Genomic DNA, 19,195 nt, shown 5'->3' with positions numbered 1-19,195 from the left:
CGTCTGTGCGCGCCGCCATCTTGGATGAGTCCAAGTGGTGTCAAAGAGGCAGACACAGTCTCCACATTTAAGGTTAGGCTCAAGGTTAGGCTCAAGGCTCAAGACGTTTCTCTTCGATGCAGCCTATGATCAGGTCAGCTGGGGACTCTAAACCTTCATTATTAAAAGCTGCCCTAGGAGCTAGAATGCTGTGGGAAGTACGGTGCACTGAGCCCTATCCTCTAATGTCTGAATGTTCTTCCCTTTAGTCCGTTCATTGCTTTTCACCTGCTGTCCCCCCCTTCGAGGGGGAGTCTTCTCCAGTTTCAGTTGCTGACTCCACTATTACGAGGGCCTACGAACACGGGAGGACACTCCTGTCGGTCCTGCCCGTGGACTGGCTTCGGTTCTACTTCTGGGATCCGTGGTTCTTGTGCTGGACCGTCCAACGGACTGTCCTCAACATAGTCCTAGGCTTTACTTCTTATTTTCTCATGCTAGCTGTTGCCAAAGCTGTCCGTCCCTGGGAGAGGGATCCCTCCATACTGTGGTTCTCCCCAAGATTTCTTCTTTTCCAACTGGGTTTCTGGAGTTTTTTCTTGCCGGATGTGAGGGTCTAAGGCGGTGGTTGCTTCGTTTTGTCTCGTTACTGTGAATTTGACATATTAACATTATGCTTATTCACTGTTTTTATTTTTACCAACCAATGTAACATCTTGAAGCCTCTGAGGCAGCTGTTGTTGTGATACTGGGCTATACAAAAATACATTGATTGATTGATTGATTGATTGATTGGTGACCTGGTGGTGGTGGTTGCTGCTGACCTGGTGGTGGTTGCTGGTGACCTGGTGATGGTGGTTGCTGACCTGGTGAACTGGTGATGGCAGCTGCTGCTGACCTGGTGGTGGTGGTTGCTGCTGACCTTCTTGCCATGACTTGGAAATTGCAACCAGCTGTGCGGCGGACTTTTTTTTGGCTCCAAAATTTTTTTTGTGGACAGAAGTTTGCGTTGCGTTCCCACGCACGATTATTGTCAGATTTTCCCGCAGAGTTTCATAGGTAAGGCCCCAGAACCTGAAAGTTCCGTGAGAGACTTTGTGCTCATGTCTCAGATGTGTCATCCATTTGGGAGGACGCCGTATGATCCTCTTCATCCAGGACCCTGGTGAACCGGGATTGAATGTGGATCTCTTTGTCCATGTACATAAATGCGTTTAATTTGATTTTTTTCAATCGGATTGAAAAAAACACCCATGTAAACTGGGCCACTGTTCGTGTTACCAAATACACTTCAGTAGAAGAAGTCAACAGTTAACAGGATTTATGTCGGTGAGTTAAAGCTGGTGTCCGGAGTTTCCGTTCGTTTCCAACGTATGTATCATTTTTCAACAGAGCTTCAATGTGTCAGTCTGGTTCGATACTACAATATAATATCAGCATAAAGCAATATAAAAATGTATTTATGAGCCCTGCCTTTGTCTCATAGACCCCCATGTTATCCGAAAAAGTGCCGGTCAGCTTCAGCCAATAGATTTCGAGCTTCCGCATTCTCGTGTTGTCAATCAAAGTGTGGAGCAGCCAGAGAGCACGGCCGCTCGCCCAGCAGAGGAGAGTTAGCTATCAGCAGCCGCCGCGCTCACCTCGGATATATCCACTGTCTGCTGAACATCCACCGTAAACAGCTCAACATGGAGGATGCTGTAGGACTCGGAGGCTCTCATTTTCACCCCACAGATAATGCGTGTGCATTATTAAAGGGGCGTGGCTTGGTCGCTCATGAAAGCAGAGGGTGGGCGGAAATGGACTACACTTGTATAGCGCTTTTTACCCTGCTTGACAGAGCCCAAAGCGCTTCACACTGCAATATCACATCAACCCTTTCACACCATACTCGGTGGTGGTAAGCTACGACTGTAGCCACAGCTGCCCTGGGGCAGACTGACGGAAGCGAGGCTGCCAATCTGCGCCATCGGCCCCTCCGACCACCACCAACCATTCACTCTCACAATAGCATTCACCCATTCACACTCACATTCACACACCAGTGGAGGCGGCTGCCATGCAAGGCGCTCAGTCCACCCACTGGGGGCAATTTAGGGTTCAGTGTCTTGCCCAAGGACACTTCGACATGCAGACAGGGGGAGACAGGAATCGAACTAACAACCTCATGATTGCAAGACGACTGCTCTCCCCACTGAACCACAGCCGCCCCAACCGCCCCCCGCGGAACCACCAGACGTTGGATTAAAAAAAACCTCTTTCTTTCAAAACTCCGGACACGAGCTTTAAGTTGGTGTAATCAAGTTTGTGTTCTTATGAAAAACCTTTTTTTAATTACCTCAGAATCATTGCTGTGCTGAATTTGTTTGTTTGGTTTTTAATGAAAAGGTTAGTGTCCAGTTAAGATGATAGTTAATTACTTAATAAGATGGTTTTGCTTGAACATAACTTAGCCGCCAGCAGCAGTAATGCAGTGAAAAGAGAGCTGGACATTCAAGGTAGAAAAATGAGGCTGTGGACACAATAAAGGGGGAAGTGTCTGGCCCAGTTATGGACCTCAGTGTAAGAGGATATATTTGACAGCTTACAGCAGCCAGCAGTGCAGTGATCCCTGAGCTTGAGCAAGGACCCACTGAGGAGATTGTTCTCATCGCTCAGCTGGTATTGGCTCAGGTTGCATTCATTTGAGCTGGGGGAAGCTGTGTGGGGACTGCAGGGGAATGGAAGTGGATGGCTCGGTTCGCTTTTCTTAAGAAATCACCTTGTCTATTTTTTAATAATTTTGTTTTAGCTAGTTTCTAATCTTGAACACACTGAGACCTAGCACTTGATGATTTGATGGTATCAGTATCAGGCGGGTGGGTGGTTACTCAGTAATACACAGCTGCTCCCTGGCCTGCTCTCATTGTTTCAGCAGTCACTGAAAAAGTGGCATGTGTTACACGTGGCCCAGAGAAACTGCTATTGTGACAGCTTGTGGCTGACAGCAGAGGGACAGCTGAAGATGTGTCCTTGAGCAGCAGATCTCCAAAGACAGGGTGAATCATCATCACATTTACAGCTACCTCCCCATCATCTGACTCCCCTCCCTGCTCTGACTGCATGCCATCATAATGCACTTGAACTGTGTCACACATCCTGCTGCTTATGCATGGAGTGCGCTCTAAAGAGCAGTGAAAGATAGTAAGCAGTCTGCCAGACCTCCCTTGCTCTGGATCGGAAACATTGATGCACGGCTGACTGTATTTCTCTGGGTGTTGAAGTGGATTAAACTTTTCCCGACTGGAGATTTGCAGTCAAAGACTATGGACCCTGGCAGCTGTCCACACCTGGGGAAGTCGTCTGAACTCTGTAAGTCAGCAGACAGGCTCAGGGTCAGTATCAATAACAGAGTTTTTACTTTAAATAAAAGTGTTGCAGCGGACAAATGTGAGTTCTTCAGAGCTTTGTTGCAGTCTGGAATGAAAGAGTGCAGACAGGAGGAGATCCAGCTGCGATGTGTCGGGGTTCAAGGCTTTCTAGTCCTGCTTCAGGTACTGGATGGGAAACGACCCATGCTTAACAGTGACCAGATTGTGGAAGCTATTGAATGTACAGCATTTCTTCAAGTGCCAGCTCTCACCAATCACCTAATCAATATGATCAACTCTGAAAACTGCATTCTCATGTATCACACTGCAGCAACCTATGGTGTTTGGGATCTGTCTCACAGGTCAGCTTTATTCATCAGAGACATGTACAGTGACTTGAGTGAGCACATGCAAAGCTTACCCGCAACCCTGCTAGAGTACATCAACTGTCTTCTTCCGAGTAGCTACATGGCAGTATGCAGTCACTCTCCCTCCACTGAGGAGCTCCAGGATATCCAGAGGACAGTCTGCTACCTGGATGAAGCCCAGAGAGAGTGGAGGGTCCTCACACACCTACCGAGCAGCGTCAGCACCACCATGGCAGGTGTAGCTGTGCTTGACAATAAACTCTACATTATTGGAGGAGTGCATGATGTGAACAAGAAGGTGGTGGAAGCTGGATTCTGCTACAACCCTGCATCTGACTCATGGTCCACTCTGTCTGGCACCCGACAGCTCTGCTACAACTTGACTCTGATCGGCCATGAGGGCTGCCTGTATGCTGTGGGAGGAGAGTATAACATGAAGCCCCTGTCCTCCGTGGAAAGATATGCACTGTGTGACAAGAGCTGGAGTTTTGTGTCACCGCTGCCATGCCCTGCGGCCTCAGTCATGTCTGCTGTCGCCATGAGCAGGATTTTCATCTGTCTGTGGAAAGGGAAAGGGGCAACAGACATGTACGAGTACATACCTGAAGCTGACTGCTGGGTTTTGGTCACCACACTGGTCCGCCAACACAGTTATGGCCTTTACATGGTGGCCCATGAGGACAATGTGTATGTGATGCGTAACAGAGCTTGTGATGACTTCTTGATGTGTGTGATGGACTGCTACAATCTGAGCTCACGTCAGTGGACCTCCGTGTCTGGACAGTACGGAAACACCAAAGGTTCTCTGTCCACTGCTGTGGTCAGGGGAGACTCTGTGTTCACCCTCAGCAGACATGTTACCACAGAGTATACTGTGGATCAACACAAATGGACACTGAGGCGGGAGATGAAAGGTTTTGGCCGGATTGGATCCATATACACATTTCTGATGAGACTACCCAAAGTAACTGCTTCACTCTCAGAAGATAGTGACAATGTGACCCAGGAAGAAACAGTCCCAGTCCCCAGAGTTCATCCCAAACCTCTTGGAAACTCTGAATAACAGAAGCAAAAGATCATTAATGCTTTAAAGTTGAAATACTTGTTAAATGAAGGTCAGTCAAATCTGCTGGAAAGTATTAAACTGTTTCTATCCTTATTCCAGATGAAAAAAAAAAATCTAATTGGTTCATTTTATCAGTGGATAAATGTAAATGTTGGCTGTGCACTACTGAGTTCTACCATCCAGCTCCATGATGGAATTATCAGCTTTCATCGTAGTCTTATATAGGGTCCTCAAATGATTTGAAAAGTACTATAGATGTTACGTATTGCCATCAATTTTATTATTATTGTTTAATTTTATTCACTCGAAATCTATTTCCAATGCATCAGAAATGGTGCACCATCCTCTGCTGCCATGTTGGCCTCTGGGAGAAAGACGCAGTACCTATCTCAATGTTCTGCTGTCTGGATGATCAGATTCTGTGATTCTCATCAGTCATATATTGACATTGTGGGAAAACACAAGAGGAAACATGGACATGATCAAATGTTTAAAACACTGTTCAACACAGTATCCAACACATTCTCACCCATGATTCCAAGTCCAAAGAGAAAACTATCAAACAGGCTTTAAAAAGGAAAAAATAACTTTTCTGCTGAGTGTAACAACCATTCAGAAGCTTGTTCACAGTGAGGAAATGCAGTTTGACCACTGCCTCTGCTGGCACACAAAGCAGAGAAATGACAGGAGGTACCTGTTGAGATGCTGCCATGGTCTGAACTGAAATCCCATTGTTTTTTTCAGAACTACTTCACCAACAGACCACATTTAATTTACAGATATTTTAACCCGTGTTTCTGTACAAAAGAGCATCTAAAAGAGATTAAGCAGTGTGGCCGGTGTGGGACTGTACTGTAAATGAACCCCCACTAAACATGGACCCACTAGATTCTGGACCCCCCTTAGTGAATATGGACCCCTCTTAGTGAATATTAAGCCCCCCCCCCCCCCCTAGTGAATATGGACCCGCCCTTAGTGGACCCCCCTTCGTGAATATGGACCCCCTGAAGAGCCATGAACCGGGCGAAGGTTACACTGGACGCAGTGGAACCTTGTCTGCGGTCCGAGTCAACAGATAAGGACCAGCGGAACTCATACACAGCGCAAGTCTGCCGTGCCTGCAGCCAACATCCCGCTGGGCCACACCGGTCAGCTGCTCCAGCAGTCAGTGGGAGAGGCGGAGCCGTGTCTGGACATTACATAGATGTGTCAGTGACTTGGCTTTGTACCTGAACTCAGACATCCCAGAGTTTTGTTGTCTTACGTGTTGATGAGTTGTGAGTGCACATCCACACCGTGTGCGCACAGGTCTCCCACCTGCTGAGAACAGCAGGGGCCGCTGTGGAGAGTTTGTATATGGCTGGATCATAGCGCTCTTTCCTCTCTCTTCTTACTAACCATCGTTTTGAAAAAGAGTGGGATTCTCCATAGATTTACATAAGAAGGCTGGGTAGCTGACAGACGCTCTGAGCCAATGAGGGCTGACGTCGCCACGTATGGAGCATGGAATATTATATTAACCATAGCTGGCTCAGTTTTCAGCCGGTTTTTAAACGGTTTGATTTGTTATAAATGCCAAAGATGTTATGTTCTTGCATATTTACTGATAATTATAACCATGGACTTTCATATTAAATTAAAAAAGTAAATAGTAGAGCATCACCTGCATAACTGCGCGCACGCACACACACACACACACACACACACACACACACACACACACACACACACACACACACACACACACACACACACACACACACACACACACACAGCTTGGTTTTGATCTGTTTGCACACTAGAGATGTGTTTTCTTTGTAGAATGTAGAAATAGATATTTTTAATAAACACATTTTAAATGAACTGAAGGATTCATCGTGTTATTTGTGTCAAATTTATGGTTGTAACAGTACTTTTGTATTTCAATTTAAATTTTTTTACCCTGTAATTGAATGCACTAATGACCCAGAGTTAGTGATCTGTAACTATTAATTAGTGAATGACGATTCATAAGCATCTACAACCATTAAGCAAACATTTTCCCTCTTTAAAAAAATAAATTTAACTAATCAATTAAAGCTGCAAGCGGCATTGGTCGGGACCGAGCCTCCTTGCCGACCTGCGACAGAGACGTCCTCATGCCTTGCTGATTGAAGTCCAGGTCACCAGGAGTTCTGATACTCGCTAATCATCCATTTTCATGATTTTACGTCATTTTCTGTTGTAAAAAGGCTCTTATTTTGAAAGAATTTTGGGCTTTTATTTTGGAAGGGCTGTCACTGACATTGGTTAACCCCAAATTGTCAATGTGTTTTGTTTGAAATGTCATTTTTCACAAAATTTTTAGTTTTATTTTGAAGGGGTTTGAGGGTCTTATTTTGACACTCCAGCAATCTATTAGACCTCGATGAGACGAACGCGTGAGTGTTGGTTTGATCTGTCTACGACATTCGTGCGGGCCGTGGTGACCATTTTCGTTTTTGTAGGTGGCACTAGAGAGCAGATGGGGTAAATTTTTCCATTTTATAAAATTTTTCGCCGGTCATGATGTGCTTGCCAAATTTGGTGAGTTTTCGTGCATGTTTAGGGGGTCAAATTTGAGTTTGTTTCCGCGTCGGATTGTAACTAGCATGTAGCTGTTAGCATCAGTCATCTGTTAACATGGGTCTTATAGCACCACTAGCATCTCTCATCCACTTACATGTAGCTGTTAGCATCTGTCACCCCCGAACATGGAGTTGTTGGCATCTCTCATCCACTAACATGGAGTTGTTAGCATGTCCCATCCACTAACATGGAGCTGTTAGCTTCTCCCATCTGCTTTTGAGAGTCACAGAATGAAGGCACTGAGAGTCAGAGTTTGATTGACAGCTGCTGTCAGCTGTGTAACTGCACTGTATGTCCATATATGGTCATTTCAGTTAGAGCGGGAAAGAGGAGAAAATGAAAGCTTCTGTTTGGGAAACAACTGCTCCTTGTTCCTTTCCTGTTTGGCAAAACTGAACAAAAAATATCACGTTTGACAGGAAAATTAGTTGTCTTTCAGTTGGTGAGGCTTTCAGAGCAGTCAGACTTTTAGTTTGGACCGTAGAGGCCTCAGTTTGTGAGAAGCGCAAGATTTTTCCCCATCCGGCTCCATTATAACTGAGAGCAAAAAAAATGCAGAGCGCACACCTTTTCATACCTGTGAAAACATACATATAACATGAAATTTTGAACACTTATGTTACATCTTGTTCGGAAGGACCTTGTGAGGCTTCACGTGTGCTCAGTTTGTTGATTGGAGTCACGGTTTAGCCGCAGTCGCCACTTGTTTGAGGTGCTGAAAAAACGCGACTTTTTTCCTTTTCCCCCATTATAACGGATGAGAACCAGAGCAAGGCAGGATTTCAGACTTCCAACTTTGAACGCTAATAAAATCCACACCGTGAGACTTTTGACAAAGTTGTTCACAACTTTTGTAGAGAAGTTTGTCCTCTATCACGTCGCGTTACTCTTATGTCTGTACGACAAACGGTCTCAGAGGAGATAATTTTTTCGTGAGGAGTGATTTTGTGCAAAATTTTACTTTGAAAGGGAAATAGCGGACTTCCTGTTGGATTTAGGTCAGGGGTGTCAGCGCGTGAAATGTAGATCTCGATACGAACGCGTGAGTGTTGGTTTGATCTCTCTGTGACATTCCTGCGGGCCGTAGCGACTGTTTTAGACATTTTTTGGAATATAGGTGGTGCTAGAGATGGTGTTCGTTTTTGGATTTTATAAAATTTTTCACCGGTCATGATGTGCGTGCCAAATTTGATGAGTTTTCGTGCATGTTTAGGGGGTCAAATTGGCGTTATTTGGGCGTTAGTATAATAATAGAGAACGACGACGACAATAAACGAACGAAGAACAATAGAGACCTTGCCCTCCGGGCTCGGTCCCTAACTAAACTCCACACAATCACGTCTTTTATCCTGTTGCAATTTTTGCTCCCATGTGAATTAGTCAAGTCAGTGTTCACAAGTTCACACAACTTTTTTCATTTTAACATTTATTTATTGTTATTTTGACCGAAGGCAGTGAAGAGAGAGAGAGAGTGTGTGTGTGTATGTGTGTGTGGTTCTATCAAGCCACTCGTGTCATCAGCTCCTCCAGAGCACGCTCTCTGTGGTTCTCGTGGACCAGCAGCACTTCTTTGATGGTGTTCTGCTGGAAGCCCATCTCGTTGAACTGACTCAGCAGCTGAAGAAACTTCTCCGCCTCAACAGGAACAAACACAGAGCTCACTGATGCTTTTAATTCAATCACATTCACTTGAGTTATATGACATAAGTAAAGTCAAAGTCATTGACCCACCTTTGCTTCACAGTTTTGGAACATTTCGAGAGCCTCTTCTACCTGAGCCATGCTGTAACCCAGCTGACAGAGGTGGTCACACGCCACCAAGTAGCTCAAGACCTGTGGAGAGAGAAGACACACACAGCCCACACACACCACACACACTTTTGTAGCTTACAGTAGTGAGACATGGCATGGCCCTGAAGCCTGTGGAGAACACACCACCGTGATTGTCCAGACTGGGAGGAGTTCTAGGCTAAGGCTAAGGCAAATCAACCCCCCCCCCCCGAAACACAGGGGAACCCCCACACCCTGGCGGGCAGACTGCCAACCAGCCAGGCCAAAAGGACCCATGCACAACAGCCCCAGCAGGAAACTGGATCAGATGCACAGTGTGAAAAGCCCCCCCCCCCCGGGAAACACTGGAGTTACAGAAACTAAGATTATGTCAGATAAATATAATAAAGTTGAGGTCAGTTAAAAGCCTGATTAAAAGGAGTGTTTTTCACCTTCCTCTAAATCTGGACAGTCTCTGCGGTCCCGAGGTTCTCCGGCAGGCTGTTCCACAGGCGGGGGCCGTCGTGGCTAAAGGCCGCCTCGCCGGGGGTCTGGGTTCTGGCTTTAGCTTTTGGCACAGTAGGCCGCTGCCAGAGCACCTCAGGGCCCCGAGGATCCAGATGGTAAAAACTGATCAGCTAAATAAAAAGGTGTGAGAACGTTAAAGCTGGTGTCCGGAGTTTCCGTTCATTTCCAACGTATGTATCATTTTTCAACAGAGCTTCAATGTGTCATTCTGGTTGATACTACAATATAATATTAGCATAAAGCAATATAAAAATGTATTTATGAGCTCCGCCTTCGTCTCATAGACCCCCATGTTATCCGAAAAAGCGCCGGTCAGCGTCAGCCAATAGAATGCGAGCTTCCACATTCTCGTGCTGTCAGTCAAAGTGTGGAGCAGCCAGAGAGCACGGCCGCTCGCCCAGCAGAGGAGAGTTAGCTCTGCAGCAGATATATCCACTGTCTGCTGAACATCCACCGGAAACAGCTGAACATGGAGGATGCTGTAGGACTCAGAGGCTCTCATTTTCACCCGACAGATAATTCGCGTGCACAATTAAAGGGGCGTGGCTTGGTCGCTCATGAAAGCAGAGGGTGGGCGGAAAAAACCTCTCTCTTTCAAAACTCCGGACACGAGCTTTAAGACATTTAAAAACTAATAAGATAACCTTAAAATTAGAGCTGGGCAACGATTAAATTTTTAATCGCGATTAATCGCACCCTAATCCTGGAGTTAATCGTGATTAAAATGGCTGATTTGAAGTCTGCTGATTCCATTCAAAATGTGTGTGTTACATAAATAATTTTACAATTATGATTTATAATGGCTTAAAATACCAAATCTTTACCAAGATTGCCCCCCCGCCCCACACACACACACACACACACACACACACACACACACACACACACACACACACACACACACACACACACACACACACACACACACACACACACACACACACACACACACACACACACACACACACACACACACACACACACACCCCTTTATTAAGCCTGATTGTGTGTTGAAGGGAAATGTACTTTATTTTGCGTGTTTTCAGCGCCTGAAAAACGCCCAGCTGGCTGAAACGCTGCACCCACAGAACAAGCGATTTAAGTTTCACTTTCTTCATATTTGTGCTCCTTATTTCAGTTTGTGCCTCATACCAGCATTTTCCTCGGGATTTTTCTGATAACTCGGCCGAGTTCAATATGGCAAATAATGAGGACTGGACCTTGTTTCACTGCTAAAAGCGTGTGTGTTTTTGACGCTCAGCTGGAGCGCGGTGTGACTCTCTCGCCTGGCATGCCAGACTGACTTCATGTGTTCCACACACATAAAGACATGTTTCCCCATGTATCCCTGAGCGTGGAGAGACAGTCTGGCGTGCCAGGCTAGTGACTCTCGGCTTGGAGCACAGGACAGATTAGATTAACCTCGACATTTTTTCTCGCGTGATAAGACTCTCGCGATAACGCAGCACGTTATCGCTGTTAACGGCCCAGCTATACTTAAAATCCATCCTGAGGCAGACAGGGAGCCAATGTGTCCCCCCACCCCAGTCCTATGAGGAGCTGTAATGTGGGCGCCCCGAGTATTATCATGGCTTTAAACTGGTGTATGGAGTGTTCTTTACATATTGTTCTTGTTTAAAATCTAGTTCAGTTTCTCTCTCTGGCCTTCAGGACCAATAACTAAAACCTCAGTTGAGCTGCAGGAAATTCACTGAAATCCATAACTTGATGTCTGAAACAGTTAACAAGAGTTTCTATTGGCCCCGATTCACCAGGAGACACAGCAATGAACAGTCTGGTTCTAAAGTCTCCCCTGAGCCTGGTTCTGCAGGAAGTCTCCTCTGAGTCTGGTTCTGCTGAAAGTCTTCAAGAAAGAATTCAACCTTTTTAGTACAGGAAATGACAAAGATCCATAGTTAGTCCATATTAAGTCAACAAGCTTTTCGGGGTAGCATCAAGTGAGTACGTGTTCAGATTTTCAGCAGGTTAAGTTTAGCTACACACTTAGGCACAAAAAATGTACATTTTAGCAAGACATGCATACTATACACGTTTTGATCTGAATCACAGACTCTTACAAAGATTTACACAAAACTGACTGTTTAAAGTTTAAAGCGATACTTCAACATTTAGGCAAATTGGCCCATTTAGCACAATTCCTTAGTCATTAGAACAGCATACTTACTGTTTCTGTGAGCGCGAGCTGTTTATTCAGAGGTGAGTCGGGGAAGGTTTTCAGGACGGACACAATGGAAGTGGATGGTATTTTTGTTCCCCCTCGTCAAACTCATCAAATACACAATCCAACAACCCCAAAACACTTTGGTGGACACGTTATAATCCACACATTCACTACGCTGTGAAATATTAATGCAAAATTACCAGATTGAGTTGTTTATGCGAAGATTGCTAAGACGGAACTACTTACTGAACATGGCATCTGGGCGTAGTGATTTCAAAAGAAAAAGTAGTTCCCAGTATTTGCTTCAGTGTCGTAACGCTACAATATTATTTGTTGGTGTTCCACAGCGTAGTGAATGTGCGGATTATAACGTGTCCACCAAAGTGTTTTGGGGTTGTTGGATTGTGTATTTGATGAGTTTGACGAGGGGAACCAAAAATACCATCCACTTCCATTGTGTCCGTCCCAAAAACCTTCCCCGACTCACCTCTGGATAAACAACAGCTCGCCTCACAAAAACAGTAAGTATGCTGTTCTAATGACTAAGGAATTGCGCTAAATGGGCCAATTTGCCAAAATGTTGAAGTATCCCTTTAAGTTTGACTGAAACCAGGAGTCCCTGATAGCAGTGTAGTAATATTCAATCTGTACTGGTGCTCAGTGACAGACAAACAGCTGGAGACAGACAGAAAGACAGGCAGAGACATCCAGAGAGACAGCCAGAGAGACAGCCAGAGACAGACAGAGAGACAGACAGAGAGAGACAGACAGGGACAGCCAGCCAGCTCTGTTTCCTCTGTGACATGGGGAAAGACATAACGCCAAGCAGGCAGTGGATGAAGGGCTTCTATTTTTACTCTGGCTTAAGGAGGCTTAGTTTGCTGTTTCAGTCTTAAGTTAGTTTGTTGTCGTTTTTTGTCTGCATCCTTTTCAAAAGGATATTTGACCTAATAACACAGAGCCAAATGGCTTGTTCCTTATTGCTAATATCAGTGAGAAACTTAAAATTTCATTTATTTGCATACTTAAACATTTGGTGAATTTGTCCTTTGCAAATGATCCCATCTGCCATAAATAAGGTTGATGTCTCCAATAGCAACACTGACCTTATCTGGCGTCTGGTGTCCTGTTCTCTGCAGGGCAAGTATGGCCATATGGAGAGGGTATCCCCGAGCAGTGATGGCTTCCAGCAGCTCTCTCTCCTCTGGGCTCAGAGCCGACAAGAGTTCTTCTGCTGAATCCAAGCCAGAGGAGCTGAGGTCCCACGGGGCCAGGGCCGCTGGAGAGCCTCCACTGCCTGGTCGGATCAGCTTCTAAGAGAAAACAGACTTTTCTTTGACACCAGAAATGTAAGTTCTGGAGAAGAACCTAAATTTCACGGCCTCAGCCTGACAGTGATTGTGGCTCAGTCTCGTCGTCTTTTCACTGTGAGCTGTTTGGCAGAGGTCTGCGCTCTCCGAGTGCTTTTCTAAATAATTTCAATGATGAATTTTTTTTTTAGGTTGAATTTCTAAGAAAAGCTTAGTGTAATGGTGATTTTTTGGTGTATGTGTGTCTTGTAGTCTACTGATTAGTGACGGAGGAACATTGACCCTCCTTCCCACTGCACAGTGTGTGCCAGTACGATATACTGCATTCTGGGTTTTCTGGTGTTTACACAGACTAAAGTTGTGGATATCACCAAAAGAGCCATACCCAACCGTTACCATTTTTCATAACCCCTCCGTTGAGGTACCCGGCAGATTGGCATCGGATCCATGAGGAGGAGCTACAACACTCATGTCTGCGAATTGGTCAGTGACGACAGTCCCTAGACAAGCCCGCTATTTTAAATAGCTCAGCGGCTGTATTTTCACATGCTGCCTGTAAAGAACTGCAGACACTCCTCTCTGTGATGGGGAGGAGATCCAGCAGGAAATGGACAGGGCTGGCCAGAATGAAAAAGTTTTCCAAGCTGTGTCTCAAAGAATTAAGGCTCACAGCTTTGCACGGATGCCTGAGCAGCGCTGCACCAAATGTAGGAAACCGAGGAGGCAAAGAACCAACCGTAGCAGCCAGGGTTCAGACCTGCGTTCACATAATTATTTATATCACACACCTGCGGCATCACGCGGCCGTTCACAATCCCGTTTTAACTGTACTCTCTGCAGTGGAGAAACGAAACACATTGAGGGTATGCTCTGCCGTTCCATGTCGTACTGTGCAGTGGAAGCGAGGTACATATGACATGTTTATTCCAACATTAGGACCTTTATAAGCAGCCTGTATGTTCACACATTGGCTACGTGCTAATGCTACATCACTGACAGGAGGATATCCGTTTCACAGCATGACGAGCAGCAGTTACTTGATGAAAATAAGTCAGTGTTTTGTCATTTTTACATGTTACGTACATGATCCACTCAGTGAGGTGGCTTTTGGCCCGTCTGGTATATGAAGCATTTGCTTCTCAGGATTTACAGAGCCTGCAGTCCATATATAGAGAGCTTTTTTTTTTTTACCAAATGATGTAGATGATACCTATCTGACAGATTTCATCTTTGGTTGGAACTCTGCACAAAACTGTGTTGATCCAGTTGGATGAAGTGTTCTTTCAGCTCACCGTGCTGCTGCTGCTGCTGAGGGCTCTGTGGCCTGGGGAGGCTGTGGCGCTGTGGGACGGCCGCTCTACGCTGCCGTCGTGCTGCGTGGGCATGTGGCGCACCGAGAAGGAGCGATGGCGCAGGTTCTTCCTGCGTTGGTGCGGCAGGCTGCTCAGACAAGTCGGAGGGTTGAGTAGGCTGGGGACAAACGATCGCTGTGCTTTCCTCAGCCCCGGCTGGCTGGATTCAGCGGGCCCCTCGTCCCCGGAGCCGCCCTCTCCTTTCTCTCCACTGGCTGAGACGGTCGGCTTGCCGCACAGGACTGTGGGGCTGAGACTGTGGGAACGTTGTCGAGGGTTCAACTCCCAAAAGTCCGAGCTGTGGCGGCTGTCCAGGTGACTCTGCTGGGGGCTGCTTAGCATCATCCAGTACGGCGGACATGACGGCAGAAGCTCTGAGGAAGAAGGGTCGGCCTGATGACGGGGCTGGCTGGTGAAGCCGCTCTGCAGCCCCGTCAGCACCCAGTTCTCCAGACTGAATTCATACTGCCACAGAAACACACACAGGTCAGCCACACACACCGTTTACACTGTAATTCTGCACAGGAAACATTGCTTTATTATCGATAGTGGTTTTCTAAAGTAAAAAAAAAAGTGACGTCCATAAAATGATTTTCATAAATTATCAAATTTCTGCATGTCAGTACGCCATGCTCATTCCTCATTGTTAGAGCTGTTCCATACTTTCTATATCTGCGTAGCGCCTTGGCCTGTACGAGGACCACTGATGTGCACGTGGTTCCATCCATGCTACATTTTGAGTTCACGCCGGTTTGTATTCCAGGCATGGGCAGTGGTCCACCAATCCCTGTCAGCAAACAAGCCTCATGCACACATTTCCAATAAAAATGCAAAATGAACAAGAAGTCGAGCTCCTCTGCTGTATTCGGCTGAAGTGGGAAACAAAGGAAAATGCTGGCAATGCTGTGTGCGACCACTAAACGAGAACAGGACCAGAGACGATATTTTACAGTCTCCTCGCACAGCAGCTCATCCACGTTAGTGTTTGTATTTGCCGTTGCTGCTCTGGAGCAACTGCAGAGGAATCCAGAGAGGTGGGCGACCATTTTGACATCACATGGACCAACATGGACCACGCAGACATAGAAAGTCGGAATGAGCCATTATCCTGAAGCATAGAGGAAGAAAGACAGACAGACCTGTGTGTCCTGCAGTGTGGTCAGGTAGTCCGGAACAGTCACGGCCATGTCTTCTTGGACAGCCTGCACAACTGCTGGAGTCCTCAGAGGGACACCGTCCATTCTGTGGTGTCCACAGACACAACAACTTTGTGGATTTTCTGATTCTACACTCCACCTACACCTACACTCCAGAACCTGTTAGATCCCAGTTTGTTCAGCAGCTGAAAATGAACAAATGAACTCATTTCAGTGAAAGTCTTCTACTGTTTGGAGGAGAAAGTCCAGGCTGCCCAGGGAGGATGGATGTTGCTGTAGTTGGCCCAAGGAGGAGTCATTAAGAGGGAACTGTGCTGAATCACCCGTTTAAACCTCTGCCATCAGACAGACGCTCCAGCACTGAAACTAAAACAGATTCAGGAACAACTTCTTTAAGGCCATCTGTTGAATGAACTCTGGACGTCATTAAGGATCTGGAGTGATGATGGTTTCCACTGGGGGATGACTTTAATGTTCATTGAATGTTATATTCTATCCCATTTATTTTGCACCTAAAGGACTGTACTTCAATTCCGTTGCATTGATATACAATGAAAATAAAGACATTCTGAATTATATACTAAACAACCAAACCCCTTCAACTTTGTATTTTAGTGCAGTGAAATGAGAAGTGTTGTGTTGCTCAGAGATCAGGTGATGGAGCCGAACACGGAATCGGTTTTAGTTTCCCAGATATTACACTGGCTTCTATTTCAGCAGAGTTTGTGCATCAATGGAAACACAAAGGCAAATCAAGAACTACGGTCTTGTGTGAGGCACTGTGCTTTCATTAAACATGATGCTGGCTCACATAAAGGAGCAGATGGCCCTCACACACATCCAGTCCAGGTGATGGACTTCAGTGGAGACGTTAATCAGCCTCCTCACAGATGGCCAGGACAGACGCTCTCTAATCTCACTGTGCTGCAGTCTTTGTGCTGTTTTCTCGAAATGATGAAGTGACTTCAGGTGAACATGCCTCGTCACTTTAAAACACGAGTGTTATGTTTTCTTAGAACAGGCAGTGTTCATTTTCTTCATGTCAGGCCTCTTCAGCCGTCTGGAGAGACTAAGTTCATCTGGTTTTTAATGCTACTCTGATCATTCATTTCACACTGTGACAGATTTGACTCTAAAATAATAGAATCAAATATGAATCACATGTTAACATGTTTCCAAACAAGATCATGGTTCAAATGCTAAAAGGCTAACACAGCGAAAATAACAGCTAATAAATATCTATGTTCTGATTTTGAAATTTAAACATTGCAACATACACTCTTGTTTTTGATAAATAGCAAAAATGTGTTTGAAGGTTTCAGTCTGTGTGATCTTTTGGAAGGTTTGAACCGACTGCACAACACTCACCTGGTCCTAAAGGTTGTGGAACTCAGCTCGCTGATTAATGATTAACAAAGGAAACAATATCAATCAGCTTTTTAAAAATCTATCAGAGGACTTTCAGCCTTAACTACTAGACTGCAATTTACTGTCTAAACTGAATAAACACGAAAATATATAAACATGAAAATGTGGCTTAAATCAAACTAAAAGTGCAGCTGAGCTGCTTCTTTGCATGAGCATGAGGAAGAAGCAGGAACTCACCTTGGTGCTGTTGGAGCAGCAGTCACACTGTGACAAAGTCAACTCTGCAGATTAACCACCTGCAGAACTAATCCAGAAAATCTCTGCCACCTGACTGCAAACAGGGCGAGAGAGAGAGGGGAGGGGGAAAGAGAGAGAGGGGGGGGGGGGGAGAGAGAGAGAAGGGGGAGGGAGGGGGAGAGAGAGAGAGGGGGGGAAGGGAGGGGGACAGAGAGAGAGAGGGGGGGGGGAGCAAGGGGGAGAGAGAGAGAGAGAGAAGGGGGGAGAGAGAGAAAGAGAGAGGGAGAGAGAGAGAGGGGGGGAGGGAGGGGGAGAGAGAGAGAGAGAGAGAGAGATTTTGATTTTTAATACACACTTTATTCACATTTCAAAACATCCTTTCCATTTCCAGAACCGTCCTCATGTCCACCAGGAGTTGCTCAGTTCTCAGACCAGGACCGGTCCCAGACTCCCTCCATGGCTTGAAGCCTGCATCAGTCCCAGCAGACAGAATCCTCTACATGAGAGAGAGTCATGGGAACTCCTTGTTTTCTTTCTGTTCTTTCAGCTCTTCTCTCACTCTCTGCAGCAGCTTCTCCAGCCTGTATTCCTCCCGGTCCGTCAGCTCCCCGCTCCGTCATACTTCATGTTGACTGTACCAAAACACACCGAGTCCTCCAGATCTGAGCAGTCCTCCTCCACCTTCACACCTTTTTTATTCTTGTTTTTTTTCCAAGAATCTCTTCATTGCTGTTGTCCCATAAACTCCTCCTGGACCTCCTCGGCCAAAACGTCCCAGTGATGATCTCCACCCTCCTCCAGAGAGTCCCTGCTCCCTCCTCCCTCCTCCACCCTCCTCCAGAGAGTCCCTGCTCCATCCTCCACCCTCCTCCAGAGAGTCCCTGCTCCCTCCTCCACCCTCCTCCAGAGAGTCCCTGCTCCATCCTCCACCCTCCTCCAGAGAGTCCCTGCTCCCTCCTCCACCCTCCTCCAGAGAGTCCCTGCTCCCTCCTCCACCTGCTCCCTCCTCCACCCTCCTCCAGAGAGTCCCTGCTCCCTCCTCCACCCTCCTCCAGAGAGTCTCTGCTCCCTCCTCCACCCTCCTCCAGAGAGTCCCTGCTCCCTCCTCCACCCTCCTCCAGAGAGTCTCTGCTCCCTCCTCCACCCTCCTCCAGAGAGTCTCTGCTCCCTCCTCCACCCTCTTCAGCTGAGCTCTGATCAGACTCAGTCTCCTGAGAACTCAACAGCTTCCTTTTATTTGACTTGACCCTCTTTCCTTTAGCTCCGCCCACTTCTTTCTGTTTCCTCTTATCTGGCAGCACCATCCTGCTGCTCCCCTCCTCCTCCATCTCCACATCCACCCTCACTCCTTTGGTCACAGTTTGCTCCGCCTCCTCCTGTCCTCCAGTCAGAACTCCACCTTCCTGAGAGTCCAGACCAGCAGCTCCACCCACAGGACCCTCCTGAGAGAGAGAGAGGCTGCTCCACCTCTGCTCCACCTCCACCAGTCTGCTCTCCATCTTTGCCTTCCCCTCCTCCACCTTCTTCTTCTGCTCCAGTCCTCTCTCCACGCTTTTGCTCCTGTTCACTTCCTCCTCCGCTCCTGTCGTCTTCGCCACCTCCTCCACCACCGCTTTGCTCTCCGTCACCTCCTCCACTGCTCTTCTCTCCCTCTTCACCACCTCCTCCTCCGTCACCCTCCTCCTCCATCTCCTCCTCCTCCAGCCTCCTCCTCCTCCGTCACCTCCTCCAGCCTCCTCCTCCACTCCACTCCTCCATCACCTCCTCCAGCCTCCTCCTCCTCCGTCACCTCCTCCAGCCTCCTCCTCCACTCCACTCCTCCATCACCTCCTCCAGCCTCCTCCTCCACTCCACTCCTCCATCACCTCCTCCAGCCTCCTCCTCCACTCCACTCCTCCATCACCTCCTCCAGCCTCCTCCT

At 46.8% G+C, this 19,195-nt stretch overlaps 2 protein-coding genes across 2 annotated transcripts; one reads left to right on the top strand and one right to left on the bottom strand.

The window, feature by feature from the left end:
- Positions 1–3,284: 3,284 nt before the first annotated feature.
- On the top strand, positions 3,285–4,760 carry kbtbd13a (kelch repeat and BTB domain containing 13a). Its single transcript, XM_030093253.1, has one exon. It carries the CDS (start codon positions 3,285–3,287, stop codon positions 4,758–4,760), a length of 1,476 nt encoding a protein of 491 aa, XP_029949113.1.
- Positions 4,761–8,847: 4,087 nt separating this feature from the next.
- ubap1lb (ubiquitin associated protein 1-like b) lies at positions 8,848–17,408 on the bottom strand. Its single transcript, XM_030091048.1, has 6 exons — positions 17,275–17,408; positions 15,652–15,854; positions 14,453–14,977; positions 12,957–13,163; positions 9,102–9,203; positions 8,848–9,005 (listed from the first exon to the last, which is right to left on the bottom strand). The coding sequence occupies exons 2-6, from the start codon at positions 15,751–15,753 to the stop codon at positions 8,871–8,873; spliced, it is 1,071 nt and encodes a 356-aa protein (XP_029946908.1). The 5' UTR covers positions 15,754–15,854; positions 17,275–17,408; the 3' UTR covers positions 8,848–8,870.
- Between the last annotated feature and the right edge of the window lie 1,787 nt (positions 17,409–19,195).

The sequence above is a fragment of the Salarias fasciatus genome, chromosome 1, assembly GCF_902148845.1.
Source record: "Salarias fasciatus chromosome 1, fSalaFa1.1, whole genome shotgun sequence".
NCBI lineage: Eukaryota > Metazoa > Chordata > Actinopteri > Blenniiformes > Blenniidae > Salarias > Salarias fasciatus.
Note: the sequence above shows the minus strand (reverse complement) of the source record. Positions and strands in the feature narration are given on the sequence as shown.